Source organism: Centruroides vittatus, unplaced genomic scaffold (assembly GCF_030686945.1).
Source record: "Centruroides vittatus isolate TY-2023 unplaced genomic scaffold, ASM3068694v2 scaffold_1152, whole genome shotgun sequence".
In the NCBI taxonomy this organism is placed as follows: Eukaryota; Metazoa; Arthropoda; class Arachnida; order Scorpiones; family Buthidae; genus Centruroides; species Centruroides vittatus.
The window spans coordinates 3,364,797-3,386,314 of NW_027122670.1; the positions used below are offsets into that span (position 1 = coordinate 3,364,797).

The following is a 21,518-nucleotide window of genomic DNA, read 5'->3' on the forward strand; positions in this document are numbered from 1 at the left end:
TAATTTATAACACTTCATTGTGTCTGAAACAACAAAAAATTTATTAATTTATTAAAAACAGTTTTATAAAAGCATATATTTATATATAATCTAAAAATAACATTGTCTCATGATCAAAAGTTCCTCTGAAAATCTTTCATTAAACTTGAAACACAGCTTTCTGTTACCAATACAATTTTATAGTGATTTAAATATCTTTGTCATCAATTCAAAAAAAATGAAATATAAGATGAAAAAGTTTTATTCTACATCTTGGGCCTTTTGTATCAATATCTGCAAATAGACAAAAGCTTCTCTAATGTCAAAATCATTTCTAAGACTAAACTGACAATCATTTACATTCTCTTCTGACTTTATATGCATTTTTTCATGAATAATACATAAAAGTCTTCATGGCATGATTTGTTAAGAAACTGCATAAATTGTTTCTTTTATAAATTTTTGTGAAATGAATAGTTATCATTATAAAATCAGTAAAAATATCTTTTCTTGAAATATTGATAACATGAACATAATTCATATTTTTATAATAATAATAATAAATATTATTATTATAAAAATATTTAAACTAGTTTAAAACAATAATTGTAAAAATGTAATGTTTCAAAATTTGACCAGACTTAACATTAAAATGTTTAAATTTTACAACTAATTGATTAGGAATAGTAAAAAAAGTTGAATAATTTTTCATGAATATTTTTCAAAAATTTTCTTCAAATTTGTTATTTTCTTATAAAAATAATTTTTAATTATTTTAAAATGTAAAGTTAAAATAAAATTTAGTTATTCTTACCCTCTTTTTTCAGTTAAAAAAATTTGAAAAGTTGATATCAAATCCAAGAATGATTTAGGTGTGACATAATTATGACGACGTAAAACCCTAAAATAATCTTTGGAGAGATCTATTGTTGAATTATGAAACTGCTTGCAAAGATTTATGCAACCTGACAATTCTGTAGATTTTAGATTAACTTCCTTTAATAATTTATAAGCTACAGCTTCTAATGCATCATTCGGCCATACCTAGAAAAATAAAATATCTTAAAATCTGTCTTTATAGTTAAAAAAAAGGTAAATCATCATCATCATCATCATAAACTTTTTATTTGCAAAAAAGGCAAGGCCTTGTTACAGAGGGTTTTTTACAAGAAACATAATAGTTGTCTAACAATCGATTAATAAACATTTCCTCAAAATCATCAACAACATAATAAACATTTAGTAATATATTATTTTGTTGTTAATTAACTTTTAAATATTTTTTTAAATAACATTATTAATAAACAAGATTTAAATTCCATTCATTTATCATATATTTTTTAGTTCTTTGGTGATTTGATTAAAAAATCCATTAATTCTATACAATTAGTTTAGCGTAATAGTATTTAATTGAGTTCTAAACTTTTGATTTTGAGTTGTATGGAATATTCCTTTAAGTTCATATTTTTGATGGTATTTATTTAGTCCGTTGCAGTCTCTTAATATATGGTTCAGAGAGTAATCATTTGAGTCACACCAGTAGCATCTATCTTTAGTGAAGTCAAAATAGGTATTATTAATAAACAATGAGAATTTGTTGAGTTGTAATTTGAGATATAATCTTTTTATATTTATATTGATGTTAGCAGTTAAGATATTTGAAGTAGACGGGATATTTAAGATCTTGATATACCATGGATGATAGGTTGAGTAATATAGAGTTTTGATATGTTATTATTGACTGTGAAAATGCTTATTTGATCATAAGTGAGTATCCATATTGCCAGTTCGATTCAGAATTGTCAAATAATGTATCTGATACTCCAAAGGATTGTAATAGTTTATTGAATTGATATTGCCATAAATTTTTATTTTTATCCGAGTTATCTTGATTTAGCATTATTTGGTGTAAAAATCATATGTTGTCTTCATTAGAATTTTTAAGTCTATAATAGAATTTTATTAGTCTCTTTAAGTAAAACGGGAATAATTGGAATCCATTGGTCTTGGCTCGAATTGCATATCCTGGTACTGTTCTTTCTAGTTTGTATAATTTTCATAAGTAGATAATATGGAATTTTTCTAGATCATATAATAAATTTAATGCCCATATTGGGCTTGCATAATATATTGAAGAAATAATCAGAAGGTTAAATAATTTCATCTGTAGTTTAATATTCGTTATTTTTAAAGTAGCGCATAGATAAATAATATTATTTATTAAAGTATATACTTTCGTAGTTAAATTCTTCAGATGCGGTTGAAAATTGCAGTTCCAATTGAATGATACTCCAAGATATTTTATTTCATTTACTAAAGTAAGGGATTGATTATTTAAATATAGTAATTTTTCTTGTTTCAGAAGTTTAATATTATTTCTGAATATAACTATTTTGGATTTGGAGAGATTTATTGTTAAATATAACAAATTCAGATAATTATTTACTGCATTTAATTTATGTTGCAAGGCAATTTTTGTTGGTGCTATTAATACAAAATCATCGGCGTATAATATATAGTGGTAAGTTCTTCCAGAAAAAAAAGTAAATTATAAACAAAGTTTTTTAATGAAAGAATTTTCAAAAACTCAAGATTAAAATTGCATTATTCAAAGTGATGTACTACATACTGTTTCTTTTCCATTAGAATAAATTATAAAGCAAAAAATGTATTTTTCTCTTAAATTTTTATTTTTCTTTGTTTCATTATATAGTAACATAAAATCCTGAAATATGTTTAAAGTTAGCTTAAAAACATTTGAAATTGTTTGTGACTGTATGAAGAATTTACACTAAATTAATTTTGGACTTCTTCAGAAGTGTTACAGTTATAACTACCTACCTCTAGTCAAGTTAATCAATTTCTAACATTTAATTACAGCCTTTACATAGCCCAAAAATTTAGCATATTATTTGGCTGTTTATGTGAGATATTTTTTTGTTTTCTGTAAATCAAATTCACATTCCAAGTTGGTTCATTCCATGCTAGAAGAAAAGATGATGTTGATTCACACTCCTTGACAATGTATATTGTATAATTTTCTTTGAATAAACATTATACATAAAATATTTGAGTATTTTTTGGCATGGAACACATTTTTGTATTTTACATTAATTTATATGGGAAAAATTATTTCGCATTATGAGTAAGATTCTGAAACGAATTATGCTCGTTAAGCGAAGTTCAACTGTATTTACATTTTTTTTGTTTGAAAAAAAGTTTCTTTTTACAATATTTAGAATACTATAAAACGTTTTACATTAAAAAATATTAAATATTCAAAACAATAGAAAAATTTTACTTAATTTGTAATTCAAATTAGTGGACATGATTAAAATTGATACATAATATCTAGTAAATCTACTCTCCTTTCATTCTTCTGTATGAAGAAGAATAAAGAGTAGTTCTTCATTAAAATAAAGAAGGGAAATTTTAGTCTTAAAATCAAATTTTACCTATTTATCTTAAAATAACCAAAAATAAGCAGTTATATAATACTGAGCACTTACATAACACAGTTAATAATATTTAACTGTTTAATAAAAAACTCATTGTTTTTTCATTCATAATACCGTAATAACAAGAAGAAAAATGTTAATTGCTAAAGTATGTGTGGCCATACGCCTTATTTTGTATATTGTAGTATATATTATTCTTAGTATTTATTCCATTTTCTTCCTCTTCGTTAGTTCTTTTGTCTATCTTTTCCTAGAAACTTCTTTCTTCCCTAAACCTTCCCTAATTAAAAGACAAAGAAAAGGTGATAGCTGAGGGCTAAGTGACCTCTTGTCCTACACTTACAGATAGGATGTGTTGTGAAGGCCTCCAGGTCGTTCTGGCATCGACTGGAGAACAAAGGAGATGACAAGCCTAAGCTGGCTTTCGAGAGATATCCGAAATATATCCCAATATAGAAACCTCGAAAAGCTTATTGAGAGAATCGGATAGACGTCCACAATCAACAATCTGAAAAGTTAATAATCTAGCAAGCGCCACCATCACCCCAAGATCGCCAACACATTGGGTACCCATTCTTTTCTATCATCATATATCCAACTATCCTATTGTCTATCTTTTCTACTCTCTTTTTTTTATTTGTATAAGTAGTTTTAAGTATTTAGTCGTAGTTCTTTATTTTTGTACCGCGGTGAATGTTCTTTTGTTGCGAGATTGCTTGACGATTCTACCCGAGTATCTGCAGGAATCATATGTAGAAAAGGTTAATAGAAAAAGAACGAGGAGAGTCGGAATTGTAAAAGATTCCTGTAAAGTAAATAAACATGGGTGATGAGAACATATACAAAACTGCTAAGTTATAATTTATTATAAATGCTACTATTGTCTTTTTTGTATATCAATAATAAGAATTTATGGAAATGAAGATAACATTCAAGGTTATAAGTAATTTTTATATTTAATATTTTACTAATGAAAATGTTTGTATTATCCTCACCTTAAACCAATCGATGGTGCAACAATTAACGAGTGATGGAAATTTACGAATACGATCTCTAAATAAATCACTGGTTGCACTCATTGTTAAACAGATATGTAACTGTTGTTTTACAAGCTGGATAAAAAGGTTGAAAAGTGCAAGTGGTGAGCCATCTGTCTGCTGCGATTTATCTCGTAATCTGTTAATAAACTTATAAATTAATTGAAAAGTTAAATATACTATATTTTCAGTTATCATTATAAGTAAATTATAAAACTATTTATAATTACTCTCAGGAAATAGGAATACACCTGACTTAAAAATTGTAGTAAAGTCATAATTGTATGTAATGGATCAGCACTAATTAATTAGATTCCTTGGTATAAAGTCATTGTTTTTAATTTTAACTATATAGTTTTGTTTGTTTTACTATGATAAATATTTATACTACCATTTTAAAACAACTTTGTTAAGTTATTAGATGATAAAAAAATTATATTATCAAAATATAAATTTTATGTCCATACATAAAAGAATAAATAAAATGAGATCACATTTTTGTTAAAAGTGAAGAAAGAATGTACAATGGTACACTGCTTTAACTCAGCGTTTCTCAAAGTGGGCAATAATGCCCCCTTGTGGGCAGTGAGTAAATCTAGGGGGGCGCTGGAGGCAGGGTATTAAACGATGACCAAAGGCAAAAGTTGGGGTTACTGACAGCCGTTCCTTTTTCTCTGTTAAACGGATAAGAGAAAACATTGCGTTTAATGGTTTCCAGATGTTGAGAACAACGTACGGTAAGGGCACAAAGTGTGAGATTCATAGAAAAGTTTTCCTAAGAATGTTTCCAATCGTTAAGAGAAAATGGGTTAGGGGGCATTGGGTATAACTTTATAGACAAAGGGGGGGGTGGATCGAAAAAGTTTGAGAATCACTGCTTTAACTAAACATTGTGTTTAAGAAACAAATACAGAAAGAACGGCAGAACATCACAAGGCTTCTGTGCTACAGAACATGGCAGAGTATGACAAATAGCATGCTGGAAGATTTAATGCTCCTGGCAGTAGAGAAGAACATAGTATGAAATTCACGTTCCTTGACACACCCCCTCATTTTGATGTCTCTCAAGATGTTGAAATGAAGTCCTATATTACAAACATTAGCAGTATTTAATATGTAAGTGCTTTCTATATATATACAGTCAATTCTGCTTAATTGGGACATGTTGAGACTATCCATTTTAACCCAATTACGTGGCTGCCCCAATTAAATAAACTAATAATAAATTTTAAAATAAAATATGTAATACATAGGTAAATAAATAAGTAGGTAAAAAACTAATAATTAGGTATCTACTTTAATGCTTTATTAAACCAAAATACAGAAAATATTTGTACTATAAATTTGCCAGACTCAAGACGATAGATAACTGATTTGCATTATACTAGTGTTGCTGAATATTAGTAGTGACGTATACAAGGATTGACTGTTCGATCTGTTCCTGATCAAACGATCTTTCCTTTCTCCCTTTTTAATTAGAACATGTCCGGATTCTTCCAAACGTCACCTTATGACCTTTCTTTGAGCACAGTTCCTTTACTTGGAGATGGCCACTTTGGCAGGAGCGTTCATAGAATCTGCCAGCTCCAGATGCTGGTCCCAATGATTGGATGTACTATGATTGGATCATTGGCTACTGTCCAAGTCTAAATATAATCATGCACACAACACCTTTCAAGGGAACTCTAGCTGTCTTCCAACTTGGTCAAGAGACCTCAAAAAATTGTCTGGGAGTATTTGTCCCTTCGCTTTTAAGGGGATCGTTTGGTCTAAACTGGAACAGGGTAAGTAGCTTGCATTTAGGTCCACCTCAGATGGGATCCCAGTGTGATACATCCCACTATGCTAAACCCTCTGGAAAAACTGAATCGCTGGAACAAAAGACAAATTGCTTTGTTCCTGCCAGTTAGGCCTAAAAGACGTTAGTGTATGTAGCAGTGGCGTAGTGTAGTGGGGGCGGCAGGGGCGGCCAGCCCTGAGCGGCACTTTTAGGGGGCGGCAAAATTTCACAATAAATAATAATATCTTGTAAAAATACCTAAATAAGGGGCCAGCGAAATTTTCCTCCGCTCCAGGCTGCTGACACCCACGCTACACCACTGGTATGTAGTGTTGACATATTTTAGGGATCTTCCAAAAGTATATCAAAAATTGCTAAATTCCTTTTCTGCTACTGTCCTAATTAAGCATTTAAATTATGTATTAATTTATTAGTTTGGTTTCTGTTCTTTGAGATTTGGCCCAATTAAATGGCTGCCCCAATTAAGTGGAATTGACTCTATACTGTATCCAGTCAGTCACAAAACATAGAACTTCTGAATTTGACAAACTTCTCTTTTCCCAAAGCTTTCATAAAATGTAAGCAATATTTTCATTTTCATTTAGAAATTTCAATGTTTAATCGAAATTTCCTTGTCTCTACACAGGTCTTTGATGTAGTGATATCTTATATCAATATGCTTACCAGCCTTTGAATTCTCAAACGTTTTCATCATAGAAATTGCACTTATGTTGTCAACTTTGAGGATTGCAATATTACACTTAACGAAATTTGGATAAAATACCTTTCAAATTCATTAATTCTTGAGCTGCAATGCTAGCTGAAATATATTCAGCCTCCATGGATGAAAGAGCTACACAGTTCTATTTTCTGGAGTACCATGCAATTAGATTTCCAGCACAAAAACCAATCATTCCATTCACATTTTTCCTAGTTTTTGTATCTCCCCCAATCAGCATTATTCAAACCTACTAGACCATCTAAACCTTTCCCTTCTTTCTCTATAGCTTTCTTCCACTCTGGTGACTTTTACACTTTCTGGTATGTTTTAGGTCCTTCTGTCAATGATAAACAATATGCAGTATACAATTCAAAATCATTTAAATGGGAAGGTTTATTAATGTTCCTTTTAACTTTAGACATTTCCCTTTTGTCTTCTCTTTCATTTTTTAGTTCACTGTTTTATTGTTTCCTAGTATTCTTCCATCTTCTTGTCTTCTTCAATACTGGATATAATTACAGCTGGAGAACCACCCTCTTCTATTTGTTTTGGTCTGGCTCTTTCATTCACTATATATTCCATACAGCCTTCATCAAATTATGTCTCATGATCTTACTATCCTTTCTTATGTTGAGATCCACAACCTACAGCCACCACCACATATCCCACCATAACTGCATGTTTTGTTTTTGGTTTTATTTTATTTTGTTTTAGCAGAATGTTTTACATGCTCAACATCCAAATATTTTCAGCTTGCTGATATCCTTCCATCCATGCCACAGAATTGATGGCATTTTCTCTCTCTGAAAAGCACTTATTGGAGATATATTTAGTTTGTAGGCTGAGCTCTTTAATGCTTCTCCCAATAACTCCTTTGAAATTCTTGAATCAATGAGTTTTGTGCAGACTATGTTTAATAAAGTCTTATTCATGAGTTCAGCCTTTCCTCTCATCTGTGGACTATAGCGCATAGTGTATTCCAATAGTACGTCATTGTGTTTTTCAAATCCTTTAAAAATGTTTTAACTGAATTTGCCACCATTATCTAATTACAGTCTTTTCACAGTAAGACCATGTCGAGCTTTCATTTCTCGAATATAATCTATGAAGTTACCTTCTGCTTCACTCTTGTTCTTTAACAATTTAACAATGACGAAATGTGAAAAATCATCTAAGATTACCTGAGAATACTTTTCATCACTAATTGTAGATGGTATAATTGACCCACATATCAATATGTACTGTACAAGGTCATCTATGACAGTAGTGTCTTTCATTAGGGACTTGAGAAACCTTTCCTTCTACATACATTGAGAACATTTGATTCAAAACTTTGAATCCAAGCTGTCGCAGTGCATCTCTTCATAAGTGATCAAAACATCAGTAGTTTGTGACTGTATTTTGATCTATCCATCAGCTACACTGATTTTTTCTTCTTTCAATTTCTTCAGGTGTTTGGTTAATGTCTTTATTACTAAGGCCAACTCATCAAATTGTTAAATTTTGTTTGTTTCTGTTTGTGTAATATGTTCCTTAAATTTATTGAAACTATTCTATAAAATATATTTCATGCCATTTATTCCTCAGTAGTACCCATTCAAACTTATGACCCTTATCAATACAGAATAAACAATTTCTAACAATTCACAAGTTTGGAATATAATATACAAAGGTATTTAATATATAAACTAGAGAGTTAAGATTTTTGATTTTCAAAACATGGGACAAAAGTGAAAATTTTACTAAAATGACAGAATGGCTGGGACAAAGCAAAAAATGATATCCCATTTGAAATGATAAGCCTAAACATAAATGAAAATTAAACTAAATACACAATACTATTGTACAGTATCTAGAGAATATTCAGATCTGCCAAATTATTAAGACTATTATATTGCTAAGCTAATGATTAAAAACTAATGATGATCTTTGTAAAGGTCACCTTTGGCGGCCTGTGTCAAAGAAACCGCCCGACTGAGGTAATTGCTCCCACCTGGGGTCGGGGCCATAAACGGCCGGAAGAATCAAAGGTGTAGCGTCTCCACTTAAGGGACAATGTGTTGGCCACGTGCCGGCCAGCTTGAGAAAACAAGAATAAATAAAGCACGGACGCAAATGTGAGCTACGTCGGCGGGGGATAGGGCGGACGTCTTGGAAGGCTCTAAGAAGGGGAAGGAAGTGATTGGTCGCAGGAGGCAGTGCCAGAATCCCTTAAATTGGAAGGGTGGCAAAAAAGCGAGGAGAAAGGGCGAAGGACCTGGTACGTGGCGGTCTCTAACAACAGGCAGACCTTTGAGGCGGATAGAGAGAGTGTTCTCCTCTTGGAAAGTCCTCTGGAGAAAGGTTGTTGTAGAGACGGACGGCCACGAGGTTAAGCCATCTCCGGAAGAGTAACTCGTGTTCCCAGGCCAGCTAAGTCGACGTGCTGCATCACAGCTTCGATACTGTAGTGTACGTAATGCTATTACATAGTGTATATCTTTGTAAATATTTGTAAATAAACTGTATATAACTAATTATCGAGTGTGGAGGTGTGACTTTCAACGGACCATCAAACGGACAATCTCGAGGCGTAAAGAACGACTCGGGACGGAACATTTGTAAAGATCACGAGACGAGTAAGAAGGATCTTCACTATCTTATAATTAAAGGATATATTAATAATAATAATAATAAAAGTAAACTAAATTTAAAATATTTAAGAAAATGATACCTATCAATACCACGCATCCTTTGGGTAATCTCCTCCTTTTCATCATTATTATAAAGATTAGGTACTTCACCTGAATTTAATAAATTATTAATATCTTCAAGAAATAATTCTGATATAATTTGTTTGTCAGAAAACAAAAACACTCTATGTTTATCTTCAATACTTGATTTATTTAATAGATTTTTAATGTCATTTTGCCAATCTATATTTGTATAACTTCTTGAAATCTCAATCTATATAAAAATTTTTAATATATATTTAATAATATTAAAAAATAAATAATAAACACATAAAATGTATATACCTGAAATAGATCATAATTTGCAATATGAGCAGCAAGTCTACATAAACATTGTTTTCCAGAACCTCTAACACCAGTCAATAAAATATGACCATGTGGTAACAACATTATTCGAGAAATATGACACAGATGTTGAATAAAATAGCTGAAATTAAATAGTTTATTTTTCATTAGATTTTATTTGATAAAAATTTATTGAAATAATGCAATAAATATTTCCAAAATATTAAAATAATAATTATTCAAAATGAATATGCAATGTAAGATTTAGGCAGATGGGGAAGGTTTTGAAAGTTTAACCTCTCCTATTACACAATTCAAAGAAAAAAATGCTACAACGTTAATAAAACAGTATATTTTATATAACTTATATTTATTTTGCATCTGTTTAGTCTACTGTATTGTGTTATTCGGTTAATGTTACCTATGGTTCCAAAATGGTGGCTCGTCTCTGATTCCAGCAAATAGAAGAAAGGAACAGTGGGGACGCACGTTCTAACCTAACCTAACCTATTCTTTTTTTTTTTTTTTTTATCTCATATCAACCTTTATTAACGTAGAAGGCTTTCGCCTGTTACAAGGGACGTGGTTTGGAGCTTAACAGAAATAGTCCAACAAAGAGTAAATTTAAATAGCACTATTTCAGCTGCCTATGTATCAGAGATTTATAAAATTAAACAGTAACTTAATTAAAGTGTACAGTATAGCAAATATAATTTTACCCTTTAATATTTATTATTGCTAACCTAACCTATTCTAATAATTTTGTTGGAAATAATTATGGTAATTTATTAGAATAGATTAGGTTAGGTTAGAACGTGCATCCCCACTGTTTCCTTTCTTCTATTTGCTGGAATCAGAGAGGAGCCACCATTTTGGAACCATGGGTAACATTAACCTGTTATTCTATATACATATATTGAAAAAATAAGCTACATTATGAAAAGATAACAGTTTTTTAAAACTTCATCCTTTTAAAAATTATGCACGAGGATCAGATACAGTGGCATGCCGTCCATGGAAACTGTGAAAGAGTTGCTTCTCTTGTATTTTCTAAAATATAAATACATATTGTGTGATTATTTTCATATTTTAACATACTTTGAATTAATTAAAATTAATATTTTATTATAACTGCATTATGTATCTTATTTCTATACTACATGAGAAAAACAATAAGATTGCTATTATATATTCAAATATAAATTCATTTATGTATTTTCTGAACGAAAGTGCTGTATTGTCAAATATAGGACAGTTTCCATTATGAAAATATTTGAATCATATAAAGCAGCCAAATTACACGCACTCACACATGTGATTTACAGAGCACCAACCTCTCGTGGATGCTACACACCAAAATATGCCATTTGCTTCCAATGAGTCTATCTAGGGCCGGCACAGCTTCCCTATCATCAAATGTCACGAAATGCCACTGATCAAATGTAATGAAAATTTAAAAATCTTTATTACATCAGAATTTTCATTGCACATTATATTATTAAAAAAATCAGCAGCAGATTAAAAAAATTTAATTTTTTTAAAACAGAAATGCACCCAAAATTTGTATTAAGGACTTGATAGAAAATATATAATTTATTATGTCAGAAAATCTCATTTGTCAAATACTTAAATCATAAACATAAATAAATAATGAAGATTCTATAATGCACTGTTATCTTACAATTATTATTAATTTGTTATGTCTACTCAATGTTGGTTTGATGGTAGCCGATACCTCAGATGAAACTAACTTTTTCCATTTTTGCTTTCAGAAAGATAGCCGCCAATAGTGGCATTCTTAAATGAACTTTTTATATACAACTTTGAAGTATATTTATGGAATTCAACTTTATTCAGCTTATTATTTTTATTTATTTTTCTCCTTTTGAACATTTTTGATCACTTACTTTGTTGCTTGAGGCAGTCACCTCATCACCTCACCCATTAAGCTCATCCTGTGTCTACTTATTAAATTAATAAAGTGAAAACACTGTATAGAAAAATTCTTTAAATAACAATGGCATAAATTTTTATTTGATAAACTTATGATAAAAGAAAGCTTCCTTTTTAATAATAAGGTTAAAATATTTTGGATGATATTAAAATATTGTATCTGATGAATATGTCAGATAGCTAAGATTTTAAATGACCCACATGAACCTATAAATCATTGGAGAAACAAATGGGATTTTATTTGTTTAAACAAAAGACAAAAGTTATGTTGCATTACAAGGGGAATGTAAATTGTTAAATCATACATGTCACTCAAACTATCAGATATTTTGTCTAATAGTGGTAATCAGCTGCAGTTGAGACAGTAAATGTGACTTGAATGAGAGATAGAAAAAGAAGACGCAGTTAGGATAAACTTCCCTGGAAAAGGAGTCAGTTTTGGATAATTTCCATTGACTTTTTTGATTGACAGTTTGAAGATCTAATCAAATAGTGAGTGAATTGAGTATACACAAGTAAATTGAGTTAGTGAGAAGTGTCCATGAGAAGGATCTTTGAGAAAAAAAATTTGAGAGGTTTGAACAGCAGAGAATTATCCTGGTCAGTTCTCACTGTCTCTTATCTTTATTTCTAAGAAGTCAGTGACTAGAGAAAAAGGGAAGAGACAAGTTATCAACATATACAATAGAGATTGCCCATTGAGAGATACCTGTGAATACCTCAGAACTCATCTGAGTTCATCCATTTTTCCAATATTTATTCTACCAGACCACCATACTCCCAAATCATTCTTTCACTTGAAATAAACTTTTTACAAATTTATTGTCTTTATATTTGTATTAAACAAATTAACAATTTTTCAATTTTCATGTAGATTTCAAGAAGATATTTCATAAGAATCAAAATTTTCATGTTGTCTATTTATTAGCAATAGGTAACATGTTTATAACACATCTATTATTTGTTGATATAGATAAATAATATCAAAATTTCATAATTTCTGCTTACAAGTTTTAAAGTTAAATAGCATGAATTATAATATTACCTGAATAACACTATATTCATAGGATATTTAGAGATATTATTATAATCTGTAAGACATTCTTCAATAATATTTTGTAAATTGACAATATCTTTTACTTGTGAGTAGTAATTTTGTTCTGGATCACTAAAATCACAAAATATTAAAGAGGAAACATCATTTTCTGTAACAATTCCATCTTCATTGCTATCCAGAAAGCTTAATAAGTCATGAAAATTTTCATTTAAAACAGTATTGCACAAACTATGAACACTTTCAAAAAACCAAGAACAATCATCATCGTCAACTAAACGATCATAAAAGACACGAAAAATCTACAAAAATATAATTTAAATAATTAATGAAATTGAAAAATTTAATAATTAGTAAACAAAATATATTATAGAAAGTTTTTAAAAAATTTAAAATAGCCTACTGTTCAGTGGTGCATTTTCCATTAAGCCCACTAGGCCCAGGCCTAGGAGTGCAAGAGTTTGGAGGGTTCAAAAATTCATAACAATGAAATAATGAAATCATAATTTTATTTAGAAATATTTCATAAAGCAAATTAAGTAGAGATAAAATAAGACATATCATTTGAGTAACATTAATATATAAATATATTTTGCATAAACAGAGTGGTAGTACAAATGATAGGTTTTCAACAGGAGTACCTTTTGCCCTTTCATTCTGTTACCACTTCTGGAATGAAATGACAGCAATGCATAGAAATCACCTGCCACCCAAAATACTATATGTAGGAATGGTAGTGTGTAAGATTATTACTTGTGATATGTGCTATCGTATTTTCTATTAGGCCCACTAGATCCAGACCACCTTTACAATATAAGTGGCAAAGTTGTTAAACTTCACCACTTACATTGTAATTCATCTTATATAACAAAAATTAACTTCTATCGTATTAGTATTCTAGACAATAAATGTATTTTTCATGATTTTGATATTTAAGAATCTGTAAAAATACAGTTATTGCAAAAGTAAAATTATAAAATAAAATTTATCAGGATAAAAGTGGCAACATTAGTTTTAAGGATGTACAGTACCTGCATAATGTGTGCCTAGAGGTGCCATATTTCTAAATACACCACTGCTACTGTTACTATATTATTTAAACAACATAAATTTAAAATTTAATTCTATTATAAACTCTTGTTAAATTTTTTGAACAATTTATTCTTTTTCTCTTTAATTTAATATGTTAGTGGTTAAGGTTAAACTTGATACTATTAAATAATAAATACACAAATTACAACAAGATAAGGTTATCTGTCATTTTAAAGAACTTGACTAGACTTTATAATATACAAGTTAGAACAACAATTAAATGTTATATCTGTAAAAAATAATCTGTAAATAATCTGAGAACATTTTGATGATGATTAATTATCTCAATTATTCTAATATTATATTTCATATTTGTTACAAAAATTTATACAGGATCATAAAACATTTCCTTACATCAAGCTCTTATGTACAAAAATCAATTTTTAAATTATTGAAAACTGATTTTTATAAATTCTCAAAATATGAATTTAAATTATTAAAATGATCTATATTTTCATTTAAACTACTGCTACGCACTTCATGTATCCATAGAATATTCATAGATTTAATATCCTTAATAGCTTCAGGCGATGATAATAGAAGTCCTTGAATAACACGTGAAAAATCTCTCAAGTTAAAAAGATAATGAGATTTGGTTGGTATTGGTAAAAGATTTTTTGTTGATTCCTTATAAATCTGAAGAGTTGCTTTAATGATTGGAAGTACACATTCTTTGATACTTGAATCAAAATTTCTAAAAATAAAAAAGTCAAAATTGAAAATATATAATGGAATGAATTAGCACGAAGACTGAATTAATTATTTGAAACATTAATTGTTTTAAAAAAATAATAATTTTATTTTAAAACATATTATTTTCCATTACAAAATATGAGACATATAGTTTAAAATCAGCCAAGACCAGTTATATTAATTTTCCAATATAGCCAAATTTTAATTTAACTTGAAAAATTTTTCAAAATTCAGATAAATTTGTGTTCAGATGTTCAGATTGTTACATAAATAATAAAATTTTCAATTTCATTTGAATAAATCAGCCTAACCAGTGCTATTTTTTTGATTAAAGTAACTTTTTTGTAGAAATTGGGCATTTTTCAAATGAAATAAGATCTTGGCCCATTTTCAAACTTTCAAACTTTACATTTTGGAGTTGGCTACTTTTGACCATTATTTTAGTGGACTTGTCCAATTCTGAAGTTTGATAGTACTTAAATGTGACAAAAAAAATATTAAAATTGTGTAATTCAAACAACTACATATAATTAAAAATGGGAAAATAAAAAGGTATGAAAGATACATGATATAGAAAGGAATAAAAAAAAGCATTTCGCAATTTTCACAGATTTGTATTATTTTACGGTTTCTAAAGACTCCACAATTAGAATGGAATTATATGGTAATGTAGTATCAGTGTGGTTGATGATGGAGCTCAGCTTCCAGATCTTTTCTTTTAAATTTGTAAACTTCTTGAATTAAATGTAAATAGACATATTACATGATACCAAAAACAAGTCATATAACAGAAACTTTATCAGAGATTTGTATATACAGTCTACTTCAGTAATGTTTTCTTTTTTGCTCTAAAGATATTTTTCCTAATACAGTAATTGTTATAAATAATATACTAAGGAAAAAAGTTTTTGGTTTCTTCAAAACGCTTGAAGTATTATTAATTTTTATTAGAAAGTAAGTGTTTTTGATTAAAGATGGTTTAACTGATTAAAATATTAATTACAAAACTTAAAGAATACGCTTTTAAAAAATAATTGTTGAAAAGTAAAGAAATCTTTCTAGAAAAACTTTAGGTGAAAACAATTAAAAGCCAAATATCAGAAATCTCTTCTTATTGTTTGCTTTTTGAGGAGACATGTCAGGTTAAAAAGTAAACAAATTTTTTTTTTGCAATGACAATGATCATATTTACACAATTTTGTACTAAAAGATGGGTCTGATAGATCCAGATGACTACTGGATGAATGCAGTAGAAACACCACAACTCTCAGTGTTAAGTAGATTCAATCTACTTTTACACAAAATATTCTAATCAAATAATATATAACAATAAAAATTGTAATTCCCATTTTAATTAATTTTTTAATATAATTATATTTTGAAAATTAGAAAATCCTTAATTCAATTACAAGAAAATCTAACATTTCATTTTGGTTTAATTATTCACATGTTGCGTTGAAAATAAAACATATTTTGTTTGAATAACAAATATAACATGTTTTTATCTCTACCAAAACTTATGAATAGTTTATAAGAATTTATGATATTTTTTGTGTATTCTTAAATAAGAAAACTGTAAGTATACAAAAAAACTTTCATTCAAATATATTACATGTAAAACAATTTTTACATCTGTAATATATATGCTTTATACAATTATTCATGCAGAAGGATAGATGTATATTCAAAGATTAACATAATGAATTAAAGTAAAAATTAAATACTTACTTTATTTTCAAATGCCAATCAAAAATGCTAGTAAATATTGTCATCATCACTTCATCACTAAATTCATTTATTGTAATTGTATTAAAATGGCGTAAGAATCGTGGTGTTATTTCATTACGTCCTCCTCCTCAAATTTCATATTTATGAAAAAATATAAAATGTTATAAATATTAATTCACTATTCAATACCAATTTTCTACAATTATTTTCAATTATTACATTGATATAATGATTATTTTACCTGGAGGACCCATTGTAGCAACTATTTGTATGTCAACTAAATGTAGAATTGACAATTCTTTAAGATCATACCATATTCCATGATCAATCCACTGATGAAGAATTTCAATACATGGCTGTGCCCCAAACTGTTCTTGCACAGGCATATTTAAATCATTTATAAAGACAACCTTAAAAAATATAATAATTATAAAATATTTTTTAATTAAAAATAACTCTTATTATATAAAATTCAAAAAGTAAATTTCATTTTTGGATTTTAATAAATTTTAAATAATGCCAAGTGATGCTGAGTATATGCAAATTACAAAATTCCAAATGAATATAATGAGCAATAGCTATAATACTAATCATAATAACTGTTTATTTCCTATGTTTTGTGCTAGTGCACTTTTCCTAACGATGGGCTTATCATATTGCATTAGCCATGGAACAGAATGACCTTGAGAGAGACAATTTTCTTCTATGTATTTATTTTTCATATGCATTTTGATCTCTTCAGTCTTCAGTTTGGATCCTTTTATAGGATTTTTAAGCATATGCATACACATTATTAATTTTATAATAAAATCTGCTCAAACATATATATACATATGTGACAAAAATCCACCAAATGAGTACATTTTAACTTGGACACATAAACTTGAAAAGAAAATCTGTATTATTTGATACAAAATTCTGGAAATCGATAAAAGCATATTGCAGCATGATTTTAAACCACTGGAAATTTACAAGCTACATCTCACTTACACATCTGCATTTTCTTTGCCTTTGGGAGTGCTTCCCTTTGGCTCAAAAATGTATGTTAGTTTGTTTATTTTTTCTCTCCCTATTGGTTAGGAAGCCCTCCCAAGATTCATGTATTTGTAAACATGTATTTTCATTTATTCTTTTATTATTATTTACTTTTATAATTTCTAAATGTTCAAATAATTTTCATTTAAACATATTTTTTTTGCCTTTTTGAACTTTAGTATTTTCTTTTATTACTTTGCATCCATTTTGGTTACAATGTTTAGTAACTGCAAATTTATCATCATTATTTTTTATTGCTTGGATGTGCTCCATACATCTTGTTCGAAGTTCCCTCTTAGTTTCACCTATATAAATGTGGGGAACCACTCCAACTTACATACAATATTACTTTTGTTCCAAATTCCTGTTTCTGGTTCTTTTACTTTATTTTTAATTTTTTTGTATAGTTGATTACTTCAATCAGCTTTTACGAAGTTATTATATCTGCTTTTGCTTACATGTGAATGTATAAACATTGGAGATGATCTAAATAGGATGGTTTGGAGAGTGTGGCTTCCCTGTGAAGAGTGTGGTTTCGCTTGGAATTTCAAAAAGATACAATAAATAACTTATAAAATTTTCCAATGAAAATATGCATGATTTTTAATAAAATTACTTTTTTATATCTTTTTGAATGTGATATCTTTATCAAAACAATTTTTATATTTAAGAAAAACATTCAAAATTTAATTTACTAAAATATTTTATATATATAAAAAAAAATATAGTAAATAAATTATATCATTTCAAGAAGATTGATATATAAAATCTCCAGAAGCACTTGACACCTATTATGTTAACCAGAATTTAAATTAAATCATTAAAAAGTAGCATCAGAACTAAAAACAGAAACTGTAAACCATATGATATCTATTTTTTCAAAATGATTTACTATGAATATTGTTAGCCGAGTAATAAATAACATGACCCTTACAGTCGCTCGGCTTTGATAAAATAAAAAAAAAAGTTTATTAATTTCAGTGAACACAAATAATTTACAAGGAAACGATTACACACACTTACTAACTACTAATACAAATACATTTGGGACCACGCGTAACAGTGTCATCAATTGGTCCCCGCGTGCTGACAAGACAAAGAACCTATTCTAACTTATATCTAGCTTAACTAAGTACAGGGCCCTAGAGTAAGATAAAGTGGAAGAGAATTATACAGAAATTATAAGACAGAAAATTAGTTCAAAGGGGTGACTGGCGGTAATACATAAAAAAAAAACCTCGGATCCGTTCATTAATACTTTTCTTTGTTACTGTTCGTCCTGCTTTCCTCTCTCCCCGAAAAATCTTCCTTCTTCTCCTTCCCGTCTCCCTTTCTCCTCTGACGTAACCCCTCGACCCATCGGTGTCACACCCTTTTTGTTTTATTACCGTCCAGGCCACATGTGTCGACTAACTACCATGTGGTTAAGTAAACAGAAAACGGAAGTAAAGTTTTTACTACAGGAAGATAGTATAAGGAGAGTAAAGAAAAGAAGATAAGGTTTAATAAAGCCACAATATGAACATACAACTCAACTATAACTTATTAATAAGACTTAAACACAGTCATTTCTAATAAAAAATAATTCTGAATTTATATATATATGTGAGAACCAGGGGGATTAAGCTGCGAGCTCAACTCCACTTATCGGCTTCCGTGTCAGGGATGTCCATAGGAGGGTAACTTTGTATAGTGGGGAGGGTCGGTGAGGTCGTGATAAGGTGTTGGCGTACTCAAGGATGATATGCATTGACCATAATACTAGTTTAATAAACAGATAGACTTATACAAGGAAAGTACAAAATGGAAGATACAATGTAGGTTAAATGATTAATACCTCTATTAGTGCAACATTGATTCATGCGGTCTCATCAACACTTCTTCATGGGTTCTGCGGTCCGACTGGATTAGCTTTCCATATTGGAGTTAATATTAGTCTAACTTATAAACTATTTGGGCAGAGAGAGAGAGCTTACAAAAACATATTCATAAAACATTTCTAAGCTAATACCTCTTGATGGTTACTCGCTGTTCATGGATCCTGGTTCATGCATTGTCCAGAAGACATTCGCTGATCTAGTGGAGTATTGGAGGTGGACCATAGATGAATTAGCGGAGATTATGGTGGCTTTGGGTTGGAGGTGACCATTGTGAATGATGGTGAGACGGGTCCTGTGTTCACTGTTGATGTCTGTGCTCGGAGAACTGTGTCCAACCCCCTTTTATACCCGTTTTGGGGGGAGCTGACAAATACTAACTATGATGTAACCCGTTCTGTGTCTAGAGTTTGTTTATGCTAATTGTCAGAAATCGAACATTTTGTCAAATTTATTACCTCTTTCTATCTGGTATTGTGATTCATTCTACCTCATTAAACTGATAACAGCTGTCAAACAAACTGAATTAATAGCTGGAGGTGACTAAGGTCAGGATTTGTCTTGCAACCTTGGTAATAATTGTTGATATTCAAACTGTGTTATCTATCAAGAAATCACAGGAAATAGGATGTGTGTGGGTTTTGTCTTCTCTTTCTCAGTGACCTTTTGTTTGTCCCTTTTTCCTGGGGGGTATTGGATTAGGATATTACTTTAATTAATTGAATCATTTAATTAACTCAATATCAGCCTCTCACATTTATATATATAGAATACTTAATAATCATTAAAAATTTCAAATGTGTATTAGCATCCATAATATAAAATTCAAAATACCTTTGATAACAATCTAATTTCAAAAAGACATTACTGGACAAAAATCACTAGAAGTAACTGAGTTTATATTTCTTAATATATTTTATGAATTATAAAATTATTATTTTTTCAGATTATTACTCAGAAAGTGACTTTCAGTTTTATTCAAATATTTATATTATATCTTTCATCAATAAAAAAAATAAATAATACATATTAAGAAATCAATAAATATATTATTATAATTACATAATCATCATGCTATATTCTAGTAAATGAGCATAGAGTAAAAGTAATTTTAACAAGAATTTTAGAAAATTTTATACCATTGAAAGCAATGGTACAAAGTTAAGTTATGAATAATTATTCAGTGCCCACCAGTGGCCGAGCGGATCTGTTGCTAAACACTGGGAGTTAGGTCGTGGGTTCATGCCACACTCGAATGGACTGGCCATGTAGAGTTTTCCGGGTTTTCTCCATGTTTGTAACACCTGAATAGGAACCAGTTTCCCTTACAAGACCTCCCGGAAGGCATTTCCCCTCGCGTAACATCATGTACCAGAGAAGGCAACATGGAACCACTCTGGTTGTAACTTCCCCCAGCATACACCTTGGTGCCTTAACTAACCACTTATTAATCTGCACCAGGTGCTTGCCGACATCAGGATTTCTGATATGGCATGCAGAGAGTAATTATTTATACATCATCACAATGCCAGGCTGCAATTTTTTATCACAACGCTTTCAATTTTAGTAGCATCTTGCTCCTGTACCACACTTTTCCTGTTAACAATGGAGTCATGACGGTCATCTATCTAACTTCATTTGGGAGAAAATTTTTGAAGTTAAATAATGTGACTTTTGGTACAAACTGAAAGTTTGTATATAGTTAATCGGGGTCTCCTACCCCTAAGCTATCTACATCTGATCTCAACTTTCATTTATCTAACTCCGTTCTTGATATTAAGGAAGGATAGACAGACAGATGGATGCCAGTGGAAATTTATAGATCTACAATTTTTGAAAATTGCAGCACAATAAAATAAAGTAATTTATTATAATTTAATACTGAAATTTATTTATTTGAACTTTGACTTACTAATTTATTTCCAGGTAGTGGACCATAAATTCCTTTTCTTCTTCTTTCTAATTTTTCAAGAATAACATTTTGTGTCTGATTAGCAGATGTTTGAGCAGAAAAAGTCATTATAAGTGGCTTATAAATTTTGCTGTCAATTTGGTGTAACAAAAAATTCTTGAAAAATAAAAAGTAACATTCAG

The 21,518-nt window shown here is 29.4% G+C and overlaps 1 protein-coding gene across 11 annotated transcripts in view; it reads right to left on the reverse strand.

Moving 5' to 3' along the window:
* The window catches only part of Dhc36C (Dynein heavy chain at 36C), a 155,721-nt gene that overhangs the window by 66,074 nt on the left and 68,129 nt on the right, over positions 1 to 21,518 (reverse strand). For 10 of the 11 annotated variants that reach the window (XM_067284092.1, XM_067284094.1, XM_067284091.1 and 7 more), the window contains 9 exons: positions 21,337 to 21,492; positions 16,754 to 16,922; positions 16,513 to 16,639; positions 14,569 to 14,785; positions 12,991 to 13,301; positions 9,993 to 10,134; positions 9,689 to 9,921; positions 4,433 to 4,613; positions 794 to 1,023 (listed from right to left, as the gene is read on the reverse strand). In XM_067284092.1, the coding sequence (XP_067140193.1) occupies positions 794 to 1,023; positions 4,433 to 4,613; positions 9,689 to 9,921; positions 9,993 to 10,134; positions 12,991 to 13,301; positions 14,569 to 14,785; positions 16,513 to 16,639; positions 16,754 to 16,922; positions 21,337 to 21,492 (1,766 nt within the window). The remainder of the gene's footprint in view (positions 1 to 793; positions 1,024 to 4,432; positions 4,614 to 9,688; positions 9,922 to 9,992; positions 10,135 to 12,990; positions 13,302 to 14,568; positions 14,786 to 16,512; positions 16,640 to 16,753; positions 16,923 to 21,336; positions 21,493 to 21,518) is intronic. The other variant, XM_067284090.1, reaches the window with a different exon arrangement.